The sequence below is a fragment of the Lampetra planeri genome, chromosome 37, assembly GCF_965212315.1.
Source record: "Lampetra planeri chromosome 37, kcLamPlan1.2.h2, whole genome shotgun sequence".
Lineage (NCBI taxonomy): Eukaryota > Metazoa > Chordata > Hyperoartia > Petromyzontiformes > Petromyzontidae > Lampetra > Lampetra planeri.
In genome coordinates, this window is record NC_136143.1 from 5,304,902 (window position 1) to 5,332,512 (window position 27,611).

The following is a 27,611-nucleotide window of genomic DNA, read 5'->3' on the forward strand; positions in this document are numbered from 1 at the left end:
AGCCCCCCCCCCCCCCCCCCCGATATCGCCGATGTCCTGGGTTCCAATTCAGGTTTCGGCCACCCATGATGAGACCAGATTCCCAAAGCCGTAGGAAGAAATGGCAATCTCCACCCATTTCGCAAGATATTTCAAAACGGGTTCTTCAATTAGATTTGGCTAAACTCCCAACCATGAGGACTTCCAGCACTGCTTTTATCGACATGCTACGAACACACCCCTCTGCACTGCATATGAGAAACGGCGTGTGCCCGGAGCGTGGCCAAACATCCCGATTGAAGAGGCTTGGGAAACGCTTCATAAAAGCCGAGTCATCGTCGAGGTCCCTTTCTCTACCACAGGATGGCGGCATTTGCCAGATTGCAGATCTTCCGATTAAAGAGACTTGACGGCTCATAACAAAACACAAATCGGAATAGCGACTTAAGGAAAAACAATAACATAACATTTGAGTACAGTTTGTATGTAAGCGAGCATGCTGTATATTATTGCATTGGCCATTTTTGTCGTTTACATATATATATACGAGGCCACTGCCTATGTTTAAATATCACGATGTCACTGCCATAAACTCGTCGTTTAAATACGGAAATCGCACGGTTGCCTTGCGTTTGCGTCCAACATCCATCATCTTGTCGCGAGACCATTAAGGATTCGGCCAAAATTTCAATGGATCAAGATCTCGGATTTAAAACACGTAGGCTTTCGCGACAAATATCATGCATAACAGTTTTTTTTTTTTGGGGGGGGGGGGGGTTAGATCACGTAAAAATATGTCATTTAACCCGCCACCATCCGACACGGCCAAGTTGTAATGTTTGTCACGTAAACAGAACGTGCCAACTTGTTACTCGGTGTAGTGGTGGCGTAACACGCGCGTGTTTATCACGGCCGCGTGTCACTGGTGTCAGCCCTGGGCTTGCCAGGGGAAGGCGGTGGGGCGAGAGACGCCACGGGAACGGCACCGCGACGTGGCTGGGGGAACGTCGAGAGCGGCCACGTGCGGGCAAGACCATTGGTGCGATTCAAGTAGGGGCGTGGACCAGAATTGAAGGGACTGGTACCTGTCAATCACACAGAGGAATCTTCCGGACAGGATGTTCTGGAAGGGTCGAGAGGCCTATATAAGACGAGCGAACGAGCTCGGAGGGGAGTGGGCTGAAGACAGAAGACAATTATTGAAGTCGGACCAGCATCGGCTGGCTAGAGTATCCCTGTGTGGTCCTGTGTGGACTCGTTTCGTCTAGGGGTAGAGACGCTAAGGGCGTGAGCGCAGTCCGTACGTCGGCACGCTTAAACGGACAAAGGAAGGATCGCAGAGAGTGAGGCCGGGAGGCGGCGAGTGAGAGAACAAACGAGCGGCGCACGACGGAATCTCGGCGTGCCGAGACAAGCGCTGTAATGTTGACATCGTGAATAAAGTGGCCCGGAAAGAAAAAGACAAGAAGTCGTCCCCGCCTCAAGTTTCACCAGTAATTACAATTAGAGTTGTTAACAGACAACGTGACAATAAGTCACAGGGAAGTAATAAAACATAATATTATAATATTATATTATTTTATTAAGTTTCATTTTTATTGATTTATTACTTCCCTTCTACATGACTTTACCGAAAGAACCAGGAAGATGAGTCCCTGCAGTCACGAAAGCTTTAAATCGAAAAATAAGTCACAGCTTATCGAGACGCTAACCTTCCTCAAGAGATGCCCCCCCCCCCCCCCCCCCCAGTACCCTATATAAAACACGTGTCTCTAAATAGCTCTCATCAGACGCTACAGTAATTTTGCTGGAGCAGTTGCATCTGATGACGGATGCTTGTGTTGCTTCCGAAACGTCGTGATTTCATTTAGTTGTTTTATTTTATTTTCACCTACGTGACTTTACCGAAAAAACCAAAGAGTATGGATCCTTGCAGTCACGAAAACTTCAAATCTAGAATACAATTAGCTTCATCAGGCAACAGCCAGATTTGTGGAGAAATCCTCCTGTTGTCCCTTAAATAGCGGGGGTAGATGTGATGACGTCACTGCGTCCGGGTGGTGGCGGGTTTAACGACACATTTATATATTTACACAATCCAACCCAAAATAAACCTGCATCGTGGAAGATCTCCGATGCGTTTGCGGGATGTCCCGCGCGTCGTTCCGGCATTTGTGTGTGACCGTCTGCACCACGTGCCGGCAGCTTCTCCAGGAAGTGAATTCAATTCTGGAAACCCCAGGACGTGGAGGGAAACGTCAGACATGCAATTGAATTACAGCATCACAACGCAAGGGTCGGAGCACGGACGCCCGCGCAATAAATAGCTATCGCAAGAACTACCGTCATGGAGGAAAAAAAAAAATCTAACTAAAATAACAGTGAGAGAAGCACCGGATCGGACGTCGACATTATTCAGACGAGAGCGACGTCCCAAGGATGCGGCCGCAAGGTTAATTCAGTTTTAATTTGGGGCACAGTCTCCGTCTCGTCAACGAAAACCTGCCGAGTCCCGAGTCCAGTCCTCGTCTGTGGATTTCAGAGTCATTCTCTCAGTCCCGTCAACTGAACTCCAGAAGCAAGACATTTAATTCACACTTAAATTCTGTTGGTGAGGGACGCAGAATTTTGCACCCCCCTCAGTAGAATGTCAGCCAATCGGTGAACTCCGTTCGTGGTTTTCTACTTGCATAACAAATTAAAGTGTTGGTCTTCCTCCGTGCACTACAGTCTCGAACACATCCCAGTCTTTTCCTTCAATAAAACGAGTTAATTCTGTCTCGTCATAAGTCAGGTCCCGCTTTGGTGTTCATTGGACAGTCGGAGTCATCGTCACGCTTGACGATTATCGGCCACTTGCAGCCACCAGCGAACGGAAAATAAATTTGAAAAAAAAAAACACTTCGCCGACAAATATTTTTTGTCACGGATTCCGATGAGGGTGGTGAACTCTGCGTGGATGCGTGCGTGCATCGCCGCTATACGAAGAGCAGCGAGGAGTGTGGGGGGCAGCGGCAGTCGTTGTGGTGTTGCTCGCGCAGCCACGAACCCCGGCAGCCGGGCACCGACACGGCCGCCCAGAACGTCCTGGGGTCGCATGCAACAACAACAACCATCGGGAAAGTGAGTGAATGTGAGCGAGCGTGAGCACTCGCGCAGCCACGAACCACGGCATGCCAGGCACAGCCACCCAAAACGTCCTCGTCACACGCAAGAGACAACAACAACGATAACAACAACCACCGCGAACGTGAGCCATCGCGAGCACTCGTGTTGTTTGTTTTAATTGGGAAGTGGGAGGGGGGGGGCAGTGGCGGACATTTACTATCAATATCTGCATCAACAACAATAACAAAAACAACTTAGCATTCACAATGCACCCGTAGCACAACAAACGTACGCATGCCCCGGAGTGCAGAAATGCACACGGGGGGAAACGGGAGGGAACGGGTGGGGACCGTGCAAGGGTAGCAGAGAAGGGAAGCAATTAAGGGGGGGTGGGGTCCCTGAAAGCATGGGGTGAAGAGGAAGGCTTTGAGCTGAGACTTGAACAAAGGGGGGGCAGGGGGGGTAGGCAGAGTTGCCTGGGAAGAGAATTCCAGAGAGGTGAGGGGGGGCTCGTGTGCTCGTGTAGTGAGGACATAATCTAGCGCATTGGTACCTGTGGTGATTCTAGATTTGAAGCTTTCGTGACTGCAAGGATTCATATTCTTAGGTTTTTTCGGTAAAGTCACGTAGATAAAAAATTAAAATTAAAATTAATAAAAGTAAAATACAAATATTTTTATTTTACTTTTATTAATTTTAATGTCACCACAGGTATTCATATTCTTAGGTTTTTTCAGTAAAGTCACGTAGATAAAAATTTTCAAATAAAAATAAAATATTTTATTTTTACTTTACTTGTATTATTTAAAAAATTTTACCTGCGTGACTTTACCGAAAAAACCTAAGAATATGAATACATATGGTGACACGGTTCAGAATGAGATGCGTGGACTCAAAATGTAACAAAAGCTTCATTATTTAACTAATTTTATTTTACAGAGGTAAGGCTCAGTGAGCCACACAGCTCTTTGTCAGAAGCGACGTGGCCACGAATGACAGCTCAACGAAGTGGCTTATCATCACGTGGACATTTATAGCGGCCAAATACTCTAAACGAGTGTCGATTCCAAAATTGGAGGGGAAAAAGCGGAAGACCCGGAGAAAAATATACGTGACCACGGAGAGAACAAGCAAACTGCAAATATACAGGTGTAGGGGTGTTAGAGAGAGAGCCCGTTATGCATGGCAGCCTATGGTAAACAAACACAGTAGGCGGGGCTACATGTGTGCACAAGCAGGTGCCCTCTGCGACGTCCGCGCCAGACACCCTGGGGGGTCGATTCGGTCGTTATGATCCCCCGGGGCCCCACCCCTCAGGGAGGGGTTGGGTATAAAAGGGGATTGTATCGAAGGGCTCGGGAGTGATGTTTAGCTAAAGAAGAGGAGGCGGAAGACGTCTGAGATAGAGCCCTGGACTCCCCCTGGTACGCCGTCCTTATCAGGACCGCGCAGGCTCGAGCCAGTGGCGTGGTACCAGAGCCAGAGCCAGTGCTGGTCTGGACTCTGGGTACCGGGCCCGACTGACCAGTGTCGGGCCAAGATAGCCTCCCCTAGCCCATTAGTGGAGGACTCAGAGGCAGGCTAGGGTTAGCTAGAGAGGTGTGTCCTCAGATAGACGGGTGAGGGGGCCGATACCCCCTCAAATGTGTATGTCACAACGTTGGTGTTAAATAAACAAGTGTGCCTCCAACTCCGGTGTGAACGAGTCGTGAGCGTTACTACATCTGGCGTCAGAAGTGAAACAAAGTACGAACATGGATACACGCCGGACGACTCGAGTCGGAGTACCAGGGGCGGAGGACACCGCTGCAGTCGGAGGGCCCGAGATGGCTGAAGATGCCATCGAGCAGCCGGGGCTGGGTGCATCCACGCCACAGCAGCTGGAGGAAGGGGAGCCGTCGACGGAGGGGCTGAGGCAGGCGCACGCGAAGCTGGCCGAGCTGCTGTACGCCGCAGCCGCCATGCTCGACAACATCACGCGGCTGGGGGCTGCGGGACCGCCACGAGGCGACAGCAGCCAACGACCACAGCGCCTTCCCGCCATTTCAACGGAGCAACATTTTGAAACTCCCGCCATCGCCGCAGCTGCTGTTGAGGGCGTGGCCGCTCTAAGCATCGCGTCCAACGGCGGGAGTACAGTGCCTGCCGCGTCACCACGGGTGCGACCGGCGATGCCATCGCTGGTTCGTGCCGACGCTGAGTTGAGTGAGGCGGACGAGGGAGTGCGTTCTTCCTCTGCAGCCGCTGCCTTACATCAGCGGCTACCTCCACTCAAGGAATTTGTGGGCGAGGATGGCGACTGGGGCGGCTTCCAGCGGCGCTTCCTCGCTCACCAGGAGATGGCACAGTGGACAGACGCCGAGGCTCTCCGCGCGCTGCCAGCACTTCTCGACAGCGACGCCCTCGCCACTCTAACATCGGCTTCGAAGGAGAGGCGCTCCACGCTGCGGAAGGCGATGCAGGTGCTGTCGGCGGTATATGGTCCACCATCGGACTGTCGCCAACTCTTTTACGATCGCCAGCGGGGGACGAAGGAGTCGCCCCTGGCGTACCGCACAAGCCTCCTGGCACTGGCGAAGGAGGCCTTTCCACGAATGGATGACGAGGGTGTCGACGCCATGGTGACAGAGAAGATACTTTTGCTGGCGGACGACTTAGACATCGTCATTGTCGCACAGGACGATGCAGAGATGTGCTCCCTCCAAGCGGCCCGTCTCCTCCACGCAAACCTGTCCTCTCAACGACGGAAGGCCAGCAAGGCGGCGAGCGGGCGCGCCGTCGCTGCGGCCACCCTCCCGGCGGAAGAGGTTTGCGCCATCAACCATCGACGGCAGCACGGAGCGGGAGCGCGGGAGGACCGGGCTGGTTCAAGCCGTCTACAACGTCCATCGTCGCCACCAGCGCTTCCACGCTGTTATAACTGCGGCATCCGGGGCCACGTCGCCTCGGGGTGCCGCTCTCCTCGGCAGCGCGGAACGACACCTCAACGGGACGCCGGCCCTCGTCACAAGCTCCACCATCATAATCCGGCGAGTCGCGGCACCCCTCATGTTTGGCCCACGCACACGCCCGTCACACACTCGAACACCGCAGCGAAGGGGGGGCAAATATCGCGTACCATGGCACCAACACGCACCGCTCTGGGTACTCACATTGAACCCAGCCAGTGGTCCGTGTTGGCCCATCGGGTTGTAGCCGCGTCATCGGGGTCGTCGGCCGTTGTGGGTCACATCGATGGGGTCGAGGTGCGCATCCTGGTCGATACAGGAGCATCGGCGACCATTATTTCGGAGTTGATTTATAACATTCTCCCTGCCCAGAGCCGTCCTTTGATGCCTGTTAATGTGCCATTCTTTGCTGCTAACGGGGGTTCACTTGGCATCATCGGACAAATTCGAGCCCAAATTTGTGTCGGGGATATTAAATTATCTGGGCCGATTTTTGTTTCCTCCTCGCTGGCGGTTCCGTGCCTGCTGGGGACGGATTTCCTGGCCAAAATGCCGATTAGGATATTAATCGACCAGGGATGCATTGAGCTCCCATCGGGCCGACGCATGGCGTTTTTGCCATCCCCCGCTACGAGCCGGACGGCGTTCGCGACGGTGCCGGCGTTCGTAGATAGAACGGTGCGCGTTCCTCCGGGGGCGCAAATGTTAATTCCTTTGAGACTTCGGCGGCCCTTCGCTAAGGGCATTGGGGCTCAAGGGGTTTTGCTGGGACCGTCTAGGGCCGGGGTCAGTGGACCTAATTTACTCCCGGCCCAGACCATAGTGAGAGGGGATGGAGAACCCTTCATCGCGGTCCTCAATGTGGGCTCGCAGACGGTGGTGGTCCCACAGGGGACCGTGCTTGCTCACGCAACGCCGGTGCCCTGTGAGGAACCCGTCGCGAGTCATGTCGGCGCTGCCCCTGCACCGCGACCACATTCAGACAGCGATGAAGGGTGGCTCGAGGCGCTTTGCGCGGGATCGACGGACCTGTCAAATTTAGAGCGCCAACGTCTTAAGACACTACTGAGGGAATTTTCCGACGTTTTCAGTCGGGATAAATACGATTTGGGCTGCACTCATCTGCTGCGTCACCATATTGATACGGGTGACAGCGCGCCAATACGCCAAAATCCTTTTCGGTTGAGTCCCGCCGAAAAGGACCATGTCAAATCGGCTGTTGATGACATGCTAGCCGCCGACATAATTTCTCCCTCCAACAGCCCTTGGGGAGCGCCGATCGTCCTGGTTAAGAAGCAGGACGGTTCGTTGCGGTTTTGCGTTGACTTTCGGCGCCTTAATAAAATTACGGTTGCCGACGCATACCCGCTCCCACGGATGGACGAATCGCTTGACGCCTTGGCGGGAGCGCGATTCTTCTCCACATTGGACTTACTTTCGGGATTCTGGCAGCTTCCTCTGGACGATGATTCAAAGCCTAAAACTGCTTTCCGTACTCCGCACGGCCTGTTTCAATTCAACCGGTTGCCGATGGGCTTACACTCAGCGCCGGCAACTTTCCAGCGGTTGATGGAATTGGTTTTGGCTGGATTGCAATGGGAGTCGTGCCTGATTTATTTGGATGACGTCATTGTCTTTGGCAAAACTTTTGAGGAACATCTCCAGAGGTTGCGGGCGGTTTTCCTAAAGATGCGGGCTGCTAATTTGAAATTTAAGCCCCAAAAATGCCATTTGTTACGCGAGTCGGTGCGTTATTTGGGGCACATCGTGGGGCGCTCAGGTATTTCTACCGATCCCGCCAAAACGCAGTGTGTAAGCTCCTGGCCGACTCCCACCTCAGTGGGAGAGGTTAGGAGTTTTATTGGGTTTGCGTCGTATTATAGACGCTTCGTCGCTAATTTTGCGACTATCGCCAAACCCCTACATGCTTTAACATCTAAAGGGGTTCGGTTTTGCTGGGGTCAGGAGGAGGAGGCTGCTTTTTGCTCCCTTCGGGATGCTTTGGTAAACGCTCCTCCCCTGATTTACCCTGATTTTTCAAAACCGTTCTTGCTCGACACCGATGCGAGCAACACGGGTATTGGGGGCGTGCTCTCCCAGGTGGTTGACGGCGTGGAACATGTGGTTGCGTACGGCAGTCGGGTGTTGTCTCCAGCGGAGCAACGGTATTGTGTCACCCGTAGGGAACTGTTGGCAATTGTCCATTTCGTCCAACAGTATCGCCCATATCTGTACGGTCGGCATTTCACCGTCCGCACAGATCATGCGGCACTGCAGTACGCCCTGAGGGTTCAACAGCCATCGGGACAATTGTCCCGATGGTTGGAGGTCCTCCAGGATTACGATTTCCAAATCACATACCGTAAGGGCGTTCGCCACACCAACGCGGACGCTCTGTCACGCTTGCCAACCACCTCCGAGTGTGCATGCCTCCTGGGGTCTGGACGTTGCAGGCCTCCAGGGGACACATCGGTACCTGTCTTGGCGGCCGCCAACGACGACGATGCAATGGTTCCTAATTCGATCGAACAGCAGGGCAAAGATTCCCTGTTGGGGTTGCCCGTCATTGAATGGGGGCGCCTCCAGATGGAGGATGTCTCCCTCCTCGGGTGGCGACGTCGCGTTGGCGGTGCGGCGGGGGGAAAAAGTGGTGGTTCCGACGCATGGGAAATGTGCCAAGGTCTGCTAATGCATTGGGACGGGAAGTCACGTCGACATCGGCTGGTTGTCCCTACTGGGTTGCGGGGTAGGGTGGTATGGGCCGCTCATGAGCGCCTCCTACACCTGGGGACCCAAAAGACTCTCGCCTTGCTGCAACTTGATTTTTACTGGCCTGGCATGACGAGGGATGTGGGGGATTTGTTGGGATCGTGCCCTCAATGTGCACAACGCAAACCGCCGGCACGGGAGTCTAACCCGCCCTTGCAATCGATCAAAGTGTCCAGGATAAACGAGCTGGTCGCTCTGGACATTTTGGGACCATTCCCCGCCACCCCCAGAGGGAATAGATATTTGTTGACAGGTGTCGAGTATTTTACACGCTGGCCTATGGCCTGGCCTTTGGCCAACCAGTCGGCAGCAGCCATCGTGGAGGCCTTTGTTCAGGGTTATGTCCTGGACAAAGGTGCTCCGGAGAGGCTGCTGACCGACCAGGGCAGAAATTTTTCCGGTAAACTACTCAGACAAGTCTGCGATCTCCTGGGCACAAAGAAAATTCGGACCTCCCCATATCACCCACAAACTGACGGGATGGTCGAACGTTTGCATCGCACCATCTCGTCCATGTTATCACAACAAGTTTCGGACTCGCAAACGGATTGGGACCTACAAATTCAGGGGGTCTTGGCGGCGTACCGGATGGCACCCCATGCGGCTACGGGGTTTTCTCCCTTTTACCTTATGTACGGCCAAGAACCAGACCCGCCTGTTCGTGCCCAGTTGCGGATCCCCGTGCCGCAGGGAAAAACTAATCTGGCTGACCACGTTAAATTTAATCTGGACAAATTGACCGAGGCACGGGATGCTGCAATGCAAAACTCTGACCTCCGTCAGAAGGCAAATGAGCGCCTCAGATTGAGTCGAGCGCACATGCTGCAGTGGAAGCCGGGGGACAAGGCATGGTTGCACTGCCCCCAGGTGCCACTGGCAACCTCCTCTAAACTTGTGCGGCCGTGGCGGGGCCCTGTGGAAGTGGTGGAGGTGTTACGTCCGCAGTGCGTGCGCATCAAGTGGGGGAAGCGGCGATGGTTCGTGCACCCCTCCAGATTAAAACCCTTCGCTGCGGTTCACAACCCCACTTCACACGCGCGTGGCCAAACATGTGGGGGGTCGGCCGACTTGCTGGGTCCGTCTCCGTCGCTCTCACCTAATGCCTTGCCGGCTGTGCCACCTTCAGGAGCATCAGGAGTGACGGGCTCACGCCCGATCACCCCTCCTGCGGATGCCGAGGGTCACGCGGAGTCAGAGCAATGCTCACCTCAAGACGGACAGTCGCCACCTGATTGTCCGCCACGCGGGGTTACCCCGTGTGAGGGGCCCGCTGCAAGGACGCGCGCTAAAATGCGCAAACTGTTGTGAGGCCGGAAAATGTGTACATAGCTGTTGTGTTTATTGGGTGTTGTGTGGATGGTGTGTTTCCCGCTCCTCGGATGTACATATGCTGGGTTCACCGTTTGTTGTGTGTGCGGGGTGGGTTCCCTGCTGGTTGTATATAAGCTGTTTTTTTACGGAATTCGTATTTATTCGGGGGGGTGCGTCGGGTTGTTTCTCATCTTGTTGTTGCGTTCTTGTTCTGGTTCCTGTTATTGTTCAAAAATAGTGAGGCACACGCGCGGTCAGGGGGTGAAGGCACCTTTATTGTCAAATTTTTGTATGTTGGCAGCCGGGACGGCTGCATGCTATGCGGGGGGGAGTGATGTAGGGGTGTTAGAGAGAGAGCCCGTTATGCATGGCAGCCTATGGTAAACAAACACAGTAGGCGGGGCTACATGTGTGCACAAGCAGGTGCCCTCTGCGACGTCCGCGCCAGACACCCTGGGGGGTCGATTCGGTCGTTATGATCCCCCGGGGCCCCACCCCTCAGGGAGGGGTTGGGTATAAAAGGGGATTGTATCGAAGGGCTCGGGAGTGATGTTTAGCTAAAGAAGAGGAGGCGGAAGACGTCTGAGATAGAGCCCTGGACTCCCCCTGGTACGCCGTCCTTATCAGGACCGCGCAGGCTCGAGCCAGTGGCGTGGTACCAGAGCCAGAGCCAGTGCTGGTCTGGACTCTGGGTACCGGGCCCGACTGACCAGTGTCGGGCCAAGATAGCCTCCCCTAGCCCATTAGTGGAGGACTCAGAGGCAGGCTAGGGTTAGCTAGAGAGGTGTGTCCTCAGATAGACGGGTGAGGGGGCCGATACCCCCTCAAATGTGTATGTCACAACGTTGGTGTTAAATAAACAAGTGTGCCTCCAACTCCGGTGTGAACGAGTCGTGAGCGTTACTACACAGGCGTTAGGGTTGGGATCGAACCCACAACCTCCTGTATATCAGGCGAGATAGATAGCATCTGTGGCACCCTGGAGAGAAAGTTGCAGAGGGGTGGAGAGCACATGGTGGCTAAAATAACGACCGCCAGTGGTGGAGAAGCGGATATTTGGAGCGAGGAGGCCAGAGTCCAGTGCATTGGTACTTGTGGTGATATGGATCAGAACGAGACTCAAATGGAACAAAAGTTTAAAAGTGCGCAAATATACGAGGAGAGGTGGAAAAACGTGGAATGAGACTGAGAGATGGGAAAAGGAACACACGGATTCGGGAGCAAATTAAAATTAGGGGGCATCGTATTGATCGTTAACCAAAGCAAGTGGGCTCGGGCAGGGCACATTTGCAGGAAGGGACGACTGGCCGATCGGCAAAACTGGCGATGGAATGGCCGTTAAAGACGGAGTGAACATGCCCAAGAGGGCAACCTCTGCGGAGATGGAGGTACAGTGATACCTCGGTTCACGAACTTAATTCGTGAACTGACTCTGGTTGCGAACCGAATTGGTCGTGAACCAAGGCACATTTTCCCATAGGGTTCAATGTAAATCCGGTTAATCCGTTCTGACCTTTTTTTTGGTTTTTGAAGCACAAAAATATGAAACAAATTACAATACACATTAGTACTGTTCAGTATAGTAATGTATAAAGACAGAACACTAACTTTGCTTGCTTGAGATGACTTCAGTAAGCACTCAAACGGGTGAACTGTACAATACAGTAAGTACAGTATTGTACAGTACAGTAGTACAGTACAGTACTGTATGTGCTAAAAAGCACACCAAAAAGCAAAAAGTCACTGAAAGTGTCTTCACAGCACTCACAGTACTTCTTTCTGTGTCTCTTCTTCTCTCCACGATCTTCCTACAGGAAGTCACGACCATGTGACAGCCTGGAAATAGCATTAAAATGGCCGCGGCTCCTGTTCGCGAACCGAAGCGGAGTTCGTGAACCGGAGCATATTTTTATGAACTTTTCTGTTCGTGAACCGAGTTGTTCGTGAACAGAAGCGTTCGTGAACCGAGGTATCACTGTATAAAAACAAGTCGTGGGCATGAGCGAGATAGATTGTTGCTTCACAGGACCGCTAGGGACGACGTCGGCATGGGTGGGGCCGTCATCCGTCAGTGGATAGAGCATGGTTCGTAGCGATGACAGCGAATGAGACGACAATTTGGTCAGCTTAAACAGAAAAAAATTGAGGTTAAATGAAAGCTAATGTCAGTTTGACAGCTACATTGGCATTAACAACTGAAAAAATTGCGACAATATTTTCACATCGCTTGAATGTGGGCAGTCCGCTTTGTTTTGGAATTTTTTGCACCAATATCCCCCCCCAAGTGTGAAAATGTATTAACAGCACCAGCTGTTACTGCAGCGAAACCATTTTACGGCAACATAAATACCCCAACTACCAAATAACAAGCATTACCATTCCACTGCATCGATTTCCTTAGCATTCCGCGTGAACTCTAAGCTTGCCTCCCCACATTCTTTTAGCGAAAACATTGCAACAAGAGACAAATTTGTCGTGCTTCATTCGATGAATTTCTCCATTCCAAAATTGTTACGATCCCCTAAGCATTACACTTCATATTTTCAATCGTTGCGCGACACTAAGTCTGAGCCACTGTGAAAAACCAAGCCCCGGGTTGCCCGTTCACCAACCCAAATCGATTACAAACTTGATTTGGGGCTTCCGTGACTGCAGGGATTACTCTTTGGTTCTTTCGGTAAAGTCACGTAGAAAGAGAAAATGATAAATTAAATAAAAGCATACGACGTTTCAATTGCAACGCAAGCAATCGTCATCAGGTACAAATGAAAGATAAAAACAAACCTGGTAAACTTAGAAATATAATGCAATACAACACAGTCGGCTAACATAACAGTTAACCAGGTAGGGTGTTGACTGTTATGTTAACCGACTCTGTGTTGTATTGCATTATATTTCTAAGTTCACTAGGTTTTTTTTATCTTTCATTTGTACCTGATGACAATTGCTTGTGTTGCAATCGAAACGTCGTATGCTATTATTTAATTTTTTATTTTCTTTTTCTACGCGACTTTGCCGAAAGAACCAAAGAGTAATTGGATTATATCGCCAAACTCCACCTTTATGTTCCGTGCAGGGAGGTAAATTTGGTGCAGGACCAGGACCCGTCAAGATATGATAGCCATGGCTGGGAATTGAACTGGGGGTTGCTGGGTGCAGAGTGCAGTAGGCGTATCACTGCACCACCACCCCCCACAGTTGCTAATATTTACAGTATTAGAACTTTAAGCCTTACTGGCCACTTATAATGTGTAATAAAAAAAAAACATAACTCGGCCGTAAATACCAATCAGTTGAACCAATCGTGAAAATGACACTGCCTCAACTTGATCTCTCTACACAACCTCAACCTGAGGAAGACAAGTGCAGTTAGCGAGTACAAATGAAGGCCGGCACGGCACACGAGGGGGTGGGTGGCCAGCACCACAATGTTTACACACCGCACCAGGTACTAATTTGCGGGCCGAGTTGACCTAGGGGAGGCCTAGACCGGTTCCGATATTCGTCACCGATGTTGGCCATGAGCGGGAATCCAACTCGGGGGGCCGCCGGGTTCGTAGCACGGTGCAATAACCGCTGCGGCCACCACTCCCCGCCACCACCACCACCGCCGCCGCGACAGTGTCACGGGGCCCACACAAGCCAGCCTCCCCCCCCCCCCCCCCCCCCCAGGCCCACCTGGTGCCCTTCACGCCGTCCCCCGAGCAGCGGCCCTCGCCCCGCCTGACCGCCTCGGCTTGGCACTCGACGCACACCCTGCGCCCGGCCTGCAGCAGACGCAGCCACGGAGCCGCGGGGCTCCGGCTGGAGCACGGCGACGATGCGTCGTCCACGCGGAAGAACACGCACGAGCTGAGGGGGGGGGGGGGGTGGGCAGTCACATCAGTTATGATATTTGAGTCCGGTCAGTATGTGGCAATACAGCAAGTAGGTTGCGGACCAATTCAGTGGGGGGGGGGGGGTGTGGGGGGCAATCATGCACGCAGGCACGTCACTCGTGATCTTTGAGTCCAGCCCGGTATGTGGCAGTACGGCAGGTACTGCAAGTCGCGGACCATTTTGTTTTACAACGCGTTGTGGTCTCGTGCGCGGGTGGTCCTGCGGTGTAATGGTCGGCGCACTGGACTTTCAACGTGCGTTGACGGCTCACATTATCGGGTTTCTGACCCAATGTGTAATCGTGGCAGCAACTTGTTGGCGATACCGCGGGAGCAGTGGTCAACGGCACGCACACTGGACTCGCGAATTCTGTGCGGGGCTCGCGAGCGGTGGCGTTTGCTCGCGTTTCACTAGACGCGCCGGCATCTCGCTTTTGAAAAAGTGGGGTCGCCTACAATGCAAACACCATCCTCCACTCGTACCCCGTGGCCAATACACCACCGATGAAGGCCTCCCTCATGCCGTGTAGATAGTGGAATTCGTTGGCCATACTTCACCACGCTGGTCAGTGCGGGTTGGTGAAGAAGACACCCAGGACCGGAACAGATTTCGCTCGCCGCTGATGTTAGCCGTGCCCACGAATCAAACTCTGATAGTCAGGTTCGTAGTGCAGCACGTTATAGCCTCTGCCACCATGGCTTTGCTAGATAAAATAATAACTGAAGATAATGGTAATAAATGGCACGGATGTTCATTGGCCAGGAAAGCCTTACCGTGTCGCAGGACTCGTTTTCATGGTGGCCCTAAATTGGGTTTGACCAACCCTATTAGGGAGGTGGCTTTGTGGAGGAAGAATCCAAAGCACCCAGAGAAAACCCACCACACATCTTACGCACAGAAATATGCAAGAATCCAATCATTCACTGCAGATCTCCGGACCACCCTCGCAACTGGAGCCTACAACAGCGACGAGTACCGGGTTAAGTCTCGCGTCCATCTACTAACCAGGCTCGAACCTGCTGCTTAGCTTTTGAGATCTGGCGAATTTCGGGTACATGCAGGGCGTAATGCCACACACGCAGCCTGTGTGCATCGATCCGCTGCTGGGGGAGGGCTTGCCTACACCATGCGGGCAGAGAGAACCATCGGACTACACTTCACCAAAATGCACAGTATAGGCTGAAGGTGGTGGCCGGTTGTGGTGGTGGGTGGGTGGTGACAGCAACAATGGCATTTGCTGCAGTGCCCCCGACTGCCCAGAGCATCTTCTACACGAGTCTAATGCTCGGTGGCCGTCTATCAAAGCTCTTATCCAGGCTTAAAAAATCGGATCAACTCCGGGGGTCCGATGGGATCGGGCTATATCGTCACGGGCTGCGAGATCAGGAGGTCCGAATTTAGGGTGAACGTCGGCACTTTATTTTGCGGTCGACCTTCGAAGTGGACTGCGACCCTCAAACGAATGGCACCGCCCCCATGGTCGCCCCCCCCACCCCACCGTGATACGTGGCTCAAACAAATCACTCGAGATGCCGGAATGGCAGCAAGAGCAGTCGATACAAATGCGGTCACAAGAGGTCACCACACATCTGGTGCAATGGTCCTCCCCGCTAACTTACGTGTTACGAACGAATCGCCGTCGTTTGGCTAAACCTCAGAATCCTCACCTGGTCGCGGGCTCATTTTTCATCATGTGGGGCCTCTTCCAGGGGTCGTTTGTGCTCCGTGTGTAGTAGTTTGGCAGCAGCTGGGCCACTTCTGCGGTGCGAATGTGAGGAGGGAGACAGAGCGAGAAGTGCGATCCGTTGGTAGAGGGCAGTGCACTCGACGATAAATGGTATCGGGTCGCATCGTCAACGGTCACACAAAATGTTACGACACGCGCACAAAAATTAATTTATTTTCTGTTTGTTATTGGTTTGTATCGCTCTCTAAGGGAGGTATAGCTGGGTGGCTCTAAGGCAGGGGTGGGGAACGTCCGGCCCGCAGGCCGTATAAGGCCCGCGAAATCATTTAGTCTGGCCCTGCAAAAGAGAAGCAGTTCCAGCCATCGCATTAGGGGTGAGTTAATTAAATGTTTGGCCAAATATAACGGGCACATTTTTAAGTTGATAATGTTGTATGGCCCGCGAATGATGTTGTAAATATCCAAATGGCCCTTGGCAGAAAAAAGGTTCCCCACCCCTGGCCTAAGGGCAGAGCACCAAGCTGGCACCGCCAAGATCCGGGGTTCCAATCCAGGTTTCTGCCACCTGTGATTGAACCAGATGCCCAAGTTTGGCACGCAAAAATAACCCATCGCATTAAATTAAGTTCTCGGCCGAATGTCACAAAATTCCAGATCTGATAAAAAAAATGAATGCTTTGAATGTCATCCAAAGAACGTTACTCTCTGTGATAGGGCATGTGGGAAAGTGCCGCCCCCTACTGTGTGCATCAGAGGTAGCTCTGCGAGATCTACTTCAGTGGGCCGCTCTGTCAGACCATGAATGGGTCGCACCGCTCTGCAAAAGATCCGGATGGAAATGATTTGTCTCGTGACACGATTGGAATCTGAATATTTAGACTGGAAGAATCCGATGAGCTATTGAAGCGCCTTTTCACACATTGCAAGTCCACACAATGCCGATATAGCACGACATGTATAAAAATGGGTAAGTTACCAAAAAAAAACACACGATGATTTTAATCATTACCCAAACCAGTTGTGCGCTGGAGAAATCGTGACAGGCGATCCTTCATTTTCGTCCCTTGAACCAAGGACCCACGCCAAAAATCACGCTACGCCACTGGAGTGTCCGTCTCTCGCCAACGTGCCGTGCCGCTCACCTCGTATTCCCTGGCACAGCTGGAACGAGTGGCTGTAGCATCCCTGGCGCTGGCGCAGTTGGGGACACTTGGCTCCACCGTTGTGCGGAGGCACCGTCACCTGGCGACTGCGTTCCCGGCTGCCCACGCCGCACGCGCTGCTGCAAGGCGACCAGGCGCCCCAGCCCAGCACCGCGCAGTCGGTGGCTGCAACCACGACGAGACAACGTTGACAGGGGACACAGGACGAGGCAAACTCGGCCAATGTAAATGGCAATTATTTTCGCTAGATTTTGCAGCGGGGGTGAGGCTTCTTAAATTAAACGCTGCTGGGTAGAAATGTGTTGTTGGTAAGTGCACTCCTGCTACATGGGTAGGGCCATGTCACTGAAAAAAAAAAATACTTATTTACAATTTTATGACCATGTGCTGTTGTGAAGCATTGTTTGCCAATAAAATAAAAATAACCAAACTCCGATTTGACTCATCCACGACCACAACGCGAAGCCTGCGAGTTGAAATCTCCGTTGGGGATTAACTCTGGCCCCAGAATTCCTCCGGGATGGACAACATATGCACCACTTTACAAGAAGTCAACGGCCGTTGGTCTTTCTCCCCCAGGCGCCGCTCGCCACGTAAAACGCTAGCCTCAACCGTGGGAACGTGGAATTTCCACCAGCGGGTGCCAACAACGGATCGGCACAGATGCACGATGTACGTTTGAGAAGGTGCTATTCAATGTGCCCGACCCGTCGGCAAGTTACACAGCAATCCATGTACAGGTCCACCACACAATTCGTGTGACCCTTCTCAAAAGCTGATTTAATTTTTGTTTTATACTGGTAGGACCCTCCTGGTTACACCAGTCCACAGGGGATCATTGTGTCCGTCCGTCCATCGTGCATCCAAAAATGGGAGGGGTGGGGAGGGGCTGGTCACCCCGTGGTGCCCTTATAAAACTCAACGTTTAACCTACTCACGCCGGCTTGTGCCCACCCTCACAGTCGGCCATATTTGCGGAATACACCACGCCGCCGTTGACCCTGGCCATTGACCGAGCAACCCAACGTTCCTACCAGCTCCCTCCGCAGGAATGTGTTACCAGGTAAGGCCCACTGAGCTTTATAGTTCCTTTTCAGAAGTGACCCGACCACAAATGATAGCTCAACGAAGTTGGCTTATATTTGAGATTTATAGCAGCCAAAAACTCTAAAAAGGCATGTTTCTGAATGTGGAAGGAAAACCCGGATGATCTGGAGAAAAATCCACACGACCACGAGAATATACAAACTCCAAATATGCAGGCTCGGGATCGAACCCACGAGCACCTGCATACTAGGAGAGGAAGTTAACATCTCGCCACAGCGGCTCTCCAATTGTGCAGGCCATGGCCTTCCGATGTTTACAGAGAGGCAGAGCGATACGAAATATGTCGCACGTGTACCGAGATTGGCAGGTGCCGTGTAGAACCCTTCGAAAGTGAATTATCCTTTCCGATAAAACTTCTGCCGATTTATTTTCAGCGAAGGAGTCTCCCAACGGGCCGCCCTGTATTAAAACCCAAATAAAGTTTGACTTTCGTCGCGACACGTTTTCGTCAAATTCCGGCCCGCGTCCTCGGCTGGCGTTTACGAAGGGCGCTCCCCCGCGCGCACGTTCGCGACGTGTTGCCGGCTCGCGGCGTCCGTGCCGGTTCCACCGACCGCGCGCGGTGTGTGCATGGCGGACAGAAGGAATTCGATGCCAAGCCCGGCGCGTCGTTGTTTTGACACCACCTTTTCCATCGTAAGATTATGGGTGGGAGTGGAGGGGGAGATACTGAATGCCCCTTGCAACGGATAAACAAAGCCCCTGGGGCAATGGGTAGAGGCTCGGTGCGTTTTTTTTCCCAGCGTGCCACACGAGAGAGTCTCATAAAAGGCAAGCGTGTGTGCGTCTCTGTTTGGATCTAGGGAGCGGTGGTGCAGCGGTTAGAGTCCTGCGCTACGAACCCGGCAACCCGAGTTCGATTCTCGCTCACGGCTGCCAACACCAGTAATGATTATTATCTGAACCGGTCCTGGGCATCCACTAGGTCGACTCGGCCTCAAACGAGTACCTGGTGCGATGTGGAAACGTCGCCATTTAGGGAGACAAAGGCAGCTAGGCGTGGTGCTGGCCACCCAAGCCCTCGTGTGCCGTGCCAGCCTCCATTAGGTGCTCGCTAACAGCACTTTCCCAACAAGTCCGTGAAGGCTATACAGGGGACCTTTGTCTTGGGAGCAAGGCTGTTTACTGCGAGTCGTTCCAGCTCAGTTATGCACCGCGGGACATTTTACAGAGCGAACGCAGTCGACGGCGGTTCTCCGTGACCCTCGCGGACAGCTGGGATTTGTGACCTCCCCCACATTCCCCTCGCAGCCACGAAAAATTTCACTTATCACACGGCCCACTCATCAGCTGGATTGAATCTGGGATTTTTTTTGGTGCGCGCTTGGGGGCTTCTCAAGTCGTTTGCTCCGATTGCACTCACAAACACACAGGGGTTGTGGCCTCTGGACAAACTCTTCCGCTGCCGTAGGAATGTGGAATTCCCACAGCTGGGCTCTGGGCTGCACGCGGGAGACGGGTCGCCGTCTCAACGGTCATCGGAGCAGGAAAGGACTTTGACTTTCACGTCGTGCCTCTCTGTGGCGGAAGGCTTTTTGTCGTTTGGTTTTGCTTGCTTTAAAGCGGCTTGTTTAAGCCAGGAATGCCGTCACTCAGTCTCAGGACTCTTTTTCAGGAGGGTCCTGCCAAGTTTATTGCAGTCGGGATGGGGGGAAATGTTGGTGACAAAACTGAAGCCTTTTGCAAGGAATCATGTTTACATCAACTATAATACTTGCAATTGTTTTTTGTTTGCATTCTGACTGCAAGTATTGTGGTTAATGTAAAACATGATTCCTTGCAAAAGGTTGCAGTTTTGGTCGCCAGAAAAAAAAGGGGAAAACCCCTATTATTATTATTTATATTTTGGTACTGGCAAAGGAGGCCACATGATGTAGTTTACAGGTAATTTTTCAATATTTGGATGCGGTTTGGGAAATCATAAAATCCGGGAGAAACCCATGCAGAACAAGGGGGAGAGACATTACGAACTCCACACAGACAGGCACACACACGAGTCGGAAATCGAACCCAGGCCCCCTTTTTTTGCCGTGAGGCACGAGTGTTGGCCAACGTACCAACCCCTGCCGTCTTGTCTCGAAATTTTAAGCAAGTGAGAGAGGCACTTTGACGACTGGTGTTTTTCCACAGCAAAGTAAAAAAAAAGAGAATAAACTACGCTATCGTGTTGTAATAACAGTTGATGTGAAAATGTTTAGCGGGAGTCTATTTCAGGCTATTTTTCAAAAAGATACCACAACGATTTACACTGCACACAGTCTGTAGAATCGTTGTAATGAACCAAACAAACTTGCCATCTAAGATAAAGCCGAGTTATGCTGCAGAGATGGGTTTATGAAATTCTCTCGTCGCTACGAAATAGCACGCATGCATGAGCTACGTGAAACACAAAACCACATGTCCTCTTGAATTGTGTAGAGTCTTCAAAGCGGGCATGCGCCATCGCAGGGTTAGATTTATGACAGCTCGGGGGGGGAGGGGTACGGTTTCTTTGGAAGTTTCGATGAGCAGACATCCACTTTACAGCCACACAAAATATCCACTTAGCCCAGTGGTGCTCAACACCACCTAGAGTATGGTAGCCCCTCAAATTGGAACCACCGGTCCCACCCCCTTCCCGGCTTCCCCACCACCACCACCGGCCCCAAGCCCCCCCCCCCCCCCCAGATGACAAACGTCACAATACCCAGAGAGATGACACGACATGGCCACGCCTCCAAGTCTGCCTGTACGGCGTTGGTAACGGCGTGCGTTTCATGGTCGTGGTGTATCGGTATGCTTTGTGTTGGTCAGAAATTGTTTTCACGTTGTGTATAAATCACCTTGTTTTAGAGAAGAGCCTACAGGAGGCAGCTTGTACAGAGCTGCTGCTGGAGGGATCCCTTCAAGTGAACTGGTTTAAGCAACACGCTACGGCACAATTTCATACATGCCCTGCTACAGATAAAGGTTTGTCACATGGCAAGCTAATGTTTATTATTAATACTATTCCAAGAGATGGAATTTATCCAATTTCAGTGGGGGGGGGGGAAACAAATGTATTGCAATGTGTTTTCCGTGACCCAAGGCTCAGACCATCAACTCAATAGACTTGTAAATCACGGGACCGACGCAAAACGGATTCGAACCCAGGGTTCTTCAGCCCTGAACCACCCGGTCACGTCAGTCCAACCATTCTGTGCGTTCACAGTTTCAGCTGGCAAAAATGGTGCATCATGTACCTTATAAGCGAGTACACCACTCATAGTCCAAGATGCATGTCTAGCGTGGAGGAGTAGGCCAGTACCTTGTTAGAGGGGCTCGTGAGCTTCCACTAATGAAAGTTCTTCTGCAAGCAGTGATGTGAACAAGCAATTGCAGGGCTGTACCTTTAACTTCCCTTTATTATTATTATTATTATTATAAAAAAAGCATATTTAAACATTGCCAAGTTGCGTTCAACGCCACCTTTAAAAATAAACAGAGCCATTCAGTGCTATTCCTCACAGGCAAATGACCACTTCTCTGATGGATTACATCAGAGTCTTGCAATGGTGTCTCATAGCGCAGCAGTCGTGCCTCGTGTGTTACGCGTGGCACCTGCGGTTTTCCAGCGTCATGACACCGCTTGGCACGGGGAAAACGAAAACTTTATTTTTTATTTTTACCACGTAAAGCACGCCGAGGTATTAGCTTTTTTCAGAAGTGACCTTGCCACAAATGTACGTATATTGAACTTTCGCACAGAGCGTGGCCAACCGTGCTAAAATCAGAGGTGCGATAGCTCAACTTAGTGGCTTACGTGGAAATTTATAGTGGCCAAATAATCTAAAAACGCACGTTTCTAAAATGTGGAGGGGGGAAAAAAATCGGAGGACCCGTAGCGAAACCCACGCGAGCACGGGGAAAGACGCACGAAAACTCCGAATATACAGGCTTCGTCAGGGTCGGGATGGAACCCACACACGCGACTTCCTGCAGACCAGGCGAAGGAGATAACATCATCTCGCCACCACAGCACTTTACAGCGGCCAGCGGCACTCGTGCCAAGACGAGGCCAGCAGCCAGAAGCACGGTCGCGTAACGGCTGTCAAGAGTCGTACATCTGCCGTTACGTAACATGTTGAGAGTTGGACAGAGACACGAAGTCTCAGTTCACATGCGTAGGCTAAAACGCATTATTAGATATACACAGATGAACTACTCATTTGCACAAAGTCACGTGCCGGTATATTACACATTCCGGTATATACGAGGTGGGGTAACAATGCATCGATTTGTCAATCAACTATAATTCCTGCGAGAATGAGAATGGAGAGTCAGTGGTGGAAATTACGTTTTCCTATAGCGGGCACGAGTCTATACATAGGACAACCACTGTTGACTTCCATGCGAAGCGGTACTTATTTTATCAACCCGAGAGGGCTGATAGGCTGAATCAACCAGCTGGGTTGTATTTGCGATGCATGAAGATTAAATTGCGCGTGTGAGTGACAATGTGGGGAGTGGTGGTGTAGCGGTTAGCGCGCTGCGCTATGAACCCAGCAACCCGAGTTCCATTCCCACTCACGGCCAACACCAGTGACGATTATTTGAACCGGTCCTGGGAATCCCCTAGGTCCACTCCGCCTCAAATTAGTACCTGTCGTGATGTGTAAACATCGCCACTAGGAAGACAAAGGCGGCCGGGCATGGTGCTGGCCACCCACTCCCTTGTGTACCGATCCGGCCTTCACAGGTGCTCACTAACAGCACTTGCCCCAAAAGTCTGTTGGGTTGTATGGGGGATCTTTGTCTCTTTTACAATCAAATATGCTTTATTCAAATGGTTTGCAGATATGACATTTACTTAGACAGTGCAAACAGTATCAACGGGATGGGGAAAGGTGACAAAGACACAATGCAAACGGGACCTGCTAAGCGAGACAAAGCAGAAGAAATCGTAGAAATTACGATGAATTTCTTCTGACGGGAGTACTTAAATACGACTTGTGCAATGTGTATCGTATGCGTTTTACTCAATTACACAGCACAATCGCGTAATTTTTCTCTCTCTCCAAAAGAGAGACATTGACCAGGCGTGTGCTTATAGCACGGATTTAACCGTGAGGAGTTTTTGTGCACCCCACAAATTCCTGACAATATCCTCTCAAGATAAATCGTTAACTCTTGAGCAAACTCATGCAGGCTCACAAGGACGGAGCCACAGCAGACCTCTTTGCTGGCTTGCATTGTTAAAACAAAAAAATGCCGCTACAGTTTGGGAGGTGACCGGGTGGCTCCGATCAGAGCAGAGCATTCAGCCAGGATCGCCGAGATCCTCAATTCAAATGCTCAATTTCAGCCACCTGCGATCGAACCCAAACTCGCGCGTGTCTCATTAGCGCTGCCGTAAAAGACGTTTTGGGCAGTGGCCCTCCTTCAATAGCAGGCGCCACGGTGGCGAGACGTCAACTACCTCGCCTGGTGTACAGGAGGTCGTGGGTTTTATCCAGACCGACGCCTGTATGATATGGAGTTTGCGTGTCTCTCTCTCTCCCGTGGTCGCGTGGATTTTTTGCCGGATTTTCCCACCACATTTAGAGTCATCGTGCGTTTTGAGTGTTTGGCTGCTCTAACTTTACACACGATAAGCCACTTCGTTGAGCAATCATGTGGCCAGGTGCAAAGCTCAGTCGGCCTTAACAGGTAAAATAACATAATAAAATAGTTTTTCATTAGGCATTAAAATAGATTATCCGGCGATGCTGCTGCATTGGCAGTGGTGAAACAAGCTCAAGTAACAAAAACCCACCCGCATTCCTCAATAACACTGTGGCCTTGAAAAGGGAATATATAGTGGGTAACGTTTCGGGCAATGGTCCTCCTTCAGAGCACATTACATAGAGAGGCGAGAGTTGGAGGACCCATTGTGGGAAGTGCGGTCTCCAATTTGTATCCACTCCGTGTCACTGGCCTCAAATTCTGAATCAGAATATGTATTTCTACTGGAGGAATCCGATGAGCTATGAAGCTCTTTCTCACAGATGTCTAGTAAGGGGTAGGTCAAAAGCGTGACCACAACAATCAATACAAAAACACGACAGATTCAACGTGATGTTCACTATAAAAAAAACCCAGATGATTGCGAGCTTTCGTTTTTTGCTTTTTTCTTTAGACAAACAAGACGCTGACAATGACGAAATAAGTAGGCGTGAAATGTTGTACATAGAGGACGGCGGATGAAACCCAGATTCGAACCCAGGATTTCAGCGGTGCTCTGCCCGCTTCAATCATTCAAATCGGCAGAGTTTCAGAAAATTTCACCAGGCCACCATTGGGTGCCGCCCCCCCCCGACTCACCCACCAACCTCGCCATGGGCACACAAACGTTGTGATCAACTTCCCCGCCGTACAGAAGAAGTTCCCCTGCCCACTGAGTCACTCGGCTCCCTATTCAAGGCATTTTTCATTTCACAAAGAGTTGCTTAGACATTTGGCAGAAATTCACCGGCACTAGCAGATACGGGGAGAGGGGGGTGTCGGGAATTACAATAATAACAAAATAATTCAATCTATTTATGCTGGAACAGCGATAGAGGATGCACAGTTGTTATAATGAGGCATTTGGATTGTCATTCTGTAGGGAATGATTAATTAAAATGGGTTGGTTTGTATATTATGGCTGTATATTTATATATACAACAAAAAAAAGTTTATTCATGACCTATCCAGCAAAAGAGCGGAACTTTGGCGCAGTAGTTAGTTAGTGTAGTTAGGGTACTGCAACATAAAAAAAGGCAACTGGTATCCCAACTGGTCCTGCGCCTGCCTCTTCAACCGCACTAACCGGCGTGGTGAAGTATGGTCAAACAACCCCATTGACAGACAGTGTGGGGGAGGACTTCATCCATGCAGCAGTGTCTTGGTACAGGGCTGGAATTTTTTTTATTGACCAGCAAGACCCCAACCCTAAAACCACATATGGTCACTTGGGCCACTTACATTTTTGTTAGATACACGGAGAAAAATGCAAACCCGCAAGTTTGCCCATTTACTTCACAATATTATGCAGACTCGGAAAAATCACATCTTAAATCGTAAATTAGATTAATGCTACTTTACAAAGCTTTGTAGCTCGCCGAGCCAAAATAACTACTGTGATGCGCGTGATTAAATTAGTTTTTATTTTTACCGAAACGTCCTTGTAAAATCTGCTTTGGAGTTTGGGACAATGCAGTGCCCATTTTTAGAGTAGTCTCAATTGTCCACCGATGATAATCCCATCCCGAGCGGGCAAAAAAAAATACAAAAAGAAACTGGCAATGCCATCGCTCAGTCTCTCTGCGATGACTCACTGGCTGGAATACACTTCAATCTGGTTTTGACCTCTAAAACAAAATGCCATTATATTTGTTTTAAGGTGGGTGCTTTTGCCAGCTCATCAATAATACATCGGCAACATAGGTAGCGTGATAAACAAACTATCCTTGGAGTTGTTTCTCAGATGTTATGCGTGCATTAGATTTTAAAGATGAGCTATTTAACAAACAACAAAAAAACATCCCGTAACTTTATTGTACATTTGAGGGAATTCTCAGTTGCAAAATGCTGACACGAGCATTTTTTAAACATATTTCGCGCACGTTTTTGGCACCGACTTCACGTCTGTAGCTCTCCGATGCATTGTCTGGATGTACCGCGTGCTATTCGGCACGATGTCCGACGTTTCGCGCCTATGTGGCCAAGAGCCAACTTCAGGGACTGCCTTCAGTGCAAGAAGAAACCGAAGCAGAACCGTCAGGGCACGTGGACTGAAACGGACATCGCGCCAAGCAACACCGTGGCAAAACCCGAAAAACACGGAGAGCCGTTGCTACAGCAGCACAACCGCAAAAAAAAGCCTGCGCAGTGGAAAAAGCTTTTTCTAAAAATACACGACTACCTGCACATTGTAAACCACGATCTCCAAGCATGTCAAAATTCCGTTAATCCTGAATCGGCGCAAAGCTTTCAGCTTTCACCAAGGTTACATAAAGCACTCCGAAGCATTAGTTCAGGCTGCGACCGCCAGGCAACCTTCGTGTGTGATCTCAGGCACAGTGGAACGGAGTTCAACCTTTCGTCACCCATGACGAGCAAGTTAACGTTTCTGTAAAAAAAAAAATCGCAATCCGCACATCACACTGAACCAGATGATAAAAAAATGTTCTCAAGTGTGCAGTGCAGTGGAGTACTCTCTCTCTCTCTCATCCGATTGTTTTCCACTGATCCGTGTTAAAAATGTTATTTCTGTACGATTTCAATCATTTTTATAGTCAAAATCGCCAAATTTGCGGTGCTCCGCTGCAAATACAGGAAGAGACGAGAGGTGAGGCAGCGACAAGCTCAGCCTCCCCTCTGATTGCGCAACCCCTCTGTAACTGGATGGAGCGCGGGCAATAAGCGCGTGCCGGTTACTATCTCAGTATGTCACCAATGTAATGTTTGTAGACCCGTTCATTTCAAGTCCTCGCCTTCCTTACTCTAGGTAACTTATTTCACGTGTGTATAAAAGATATTTAGGCTCGCTGGTCCCGTCATGAAACTGCAATAAAAAAGCACCAGCGGAGGCAGCTATCACATCTGCCTCACTGAGGGGGACGTGTCTACAACGCCCCCCTCAGTGAGGACACGCCCCCTCCCTGAAGCCACGCCCCCCGTGGCTCTAGCCAGTGCCTCCCCAGCCATTGACGTCACCGCGCGTCACTGGACTGTGGTCATCCAGAACAGACTGTACAGCGTGTAACGACACAATGCCCCGATCCACAAAGGCGAAGGAGACACCATGGCAATATGCTACTCCTGACGCGGTTAGCTGGCTTGGCCACCCGAATGTAAAATTGCAGTTGTTGCTCTGTCTCTACATCAGCTATACGGCAGAAGCAGCAAAAAGCTCGCATAAGAAGATTAATTTTGACTCCAGGTGGAGACTCGGATAATGGGGAGCATCATTGTAACAAGAGCAAAATTTTGCACAGATCAATTTAAAAACACCAACAATAGCACGTAAATGGTTAAACGGAATTTGATCACATTTTGGGTTTGGCCAAGCACACAAACCCACCCACAAACACAAGTGGGGCATCAGAGCAGTGCGCTTCTGTTTAAAGCACTGGCTACTTTGGGGAGGGTGGGGGGGTCGGGGGGGGGACGTGTGTCAAGAAACGGCAGCATCAGGAGGCCGGGTGACTCACAGGTCACAGAGCGCCGAGCCAGCACCGCCAAGAGTCTGGGTTCGAGTCCAGGTTTTAGCCGCCCGCGATACATATAAAGGTTGCACTCATCGCGGACAAAGTGCTCGCCACGGATGAACCACAATAACTTGCAGATCTCATCTCGGAGTATAAACCATCATCATCACGCGAACTCCGGTCATCCTCGCAGCGGCAGTGTTTGGATAGCCATCGAACAAAGATGCGCTTCTGCGACCGTCTGGAATGCTCTTTCGATATTAGGAAGCCACTGGAGGTATGCACTTTTAAAATTACCTATATTGAAAACGTACTTATTTAGAAAAACATTGTGTTGAGTTGGGCGTCTTTCCCCCGGCCCCTCCGATTAGTGCAGTTGGCCGTGTACGGTACGAAAGAAGTTCAACATTAATGCATACAAAACCGAGTTCTCGTGTGTGGCAAGCCGAGAGTCCCAGCCAGGTTGCCA

At 51.0% G+C, this 27,611-nt stretch overlaps 1 protein-coding gene across 1 annotated transcript in view; it reads right to left on the reverse strand.

The window, feature by feature from the left end:
* Window positions 1–2,394: 2,394 nt before the first annotated feature.
* Window positions 2,395–27,611, reverse strand: part of LOC144730959 (somatomedin-B and thrombospondin type-1 domain-containing protein-like) — a 37,227-nt gene continuing 12,010 nt past the window's right edge. Inside the window, exons 2-5 of the mRNA XM_078611848.1 lie at window positions 16,824–17,009; window positions 15,662–15,752; window positions 13,794–13,967; window positions 2,395–3,066 (exon numbers count right to left, since the gene is read on the reverse strand). Coding sequence (XP_078467974.1) covers window positions 2,958–3,066; window positions 13,794–13,967; window positions 15,662–15,752; window positions 16,824–17,009 — 560 coding nt within the window. The 3' untranslated portion in view covers window positions 2,395–2,957. The remainder of the gene's footprint in view (window positions 3,067–13,793; window positions 13,968–15,661; window positions 15,753–16,823; window positions 17,010–27,611) is intronic.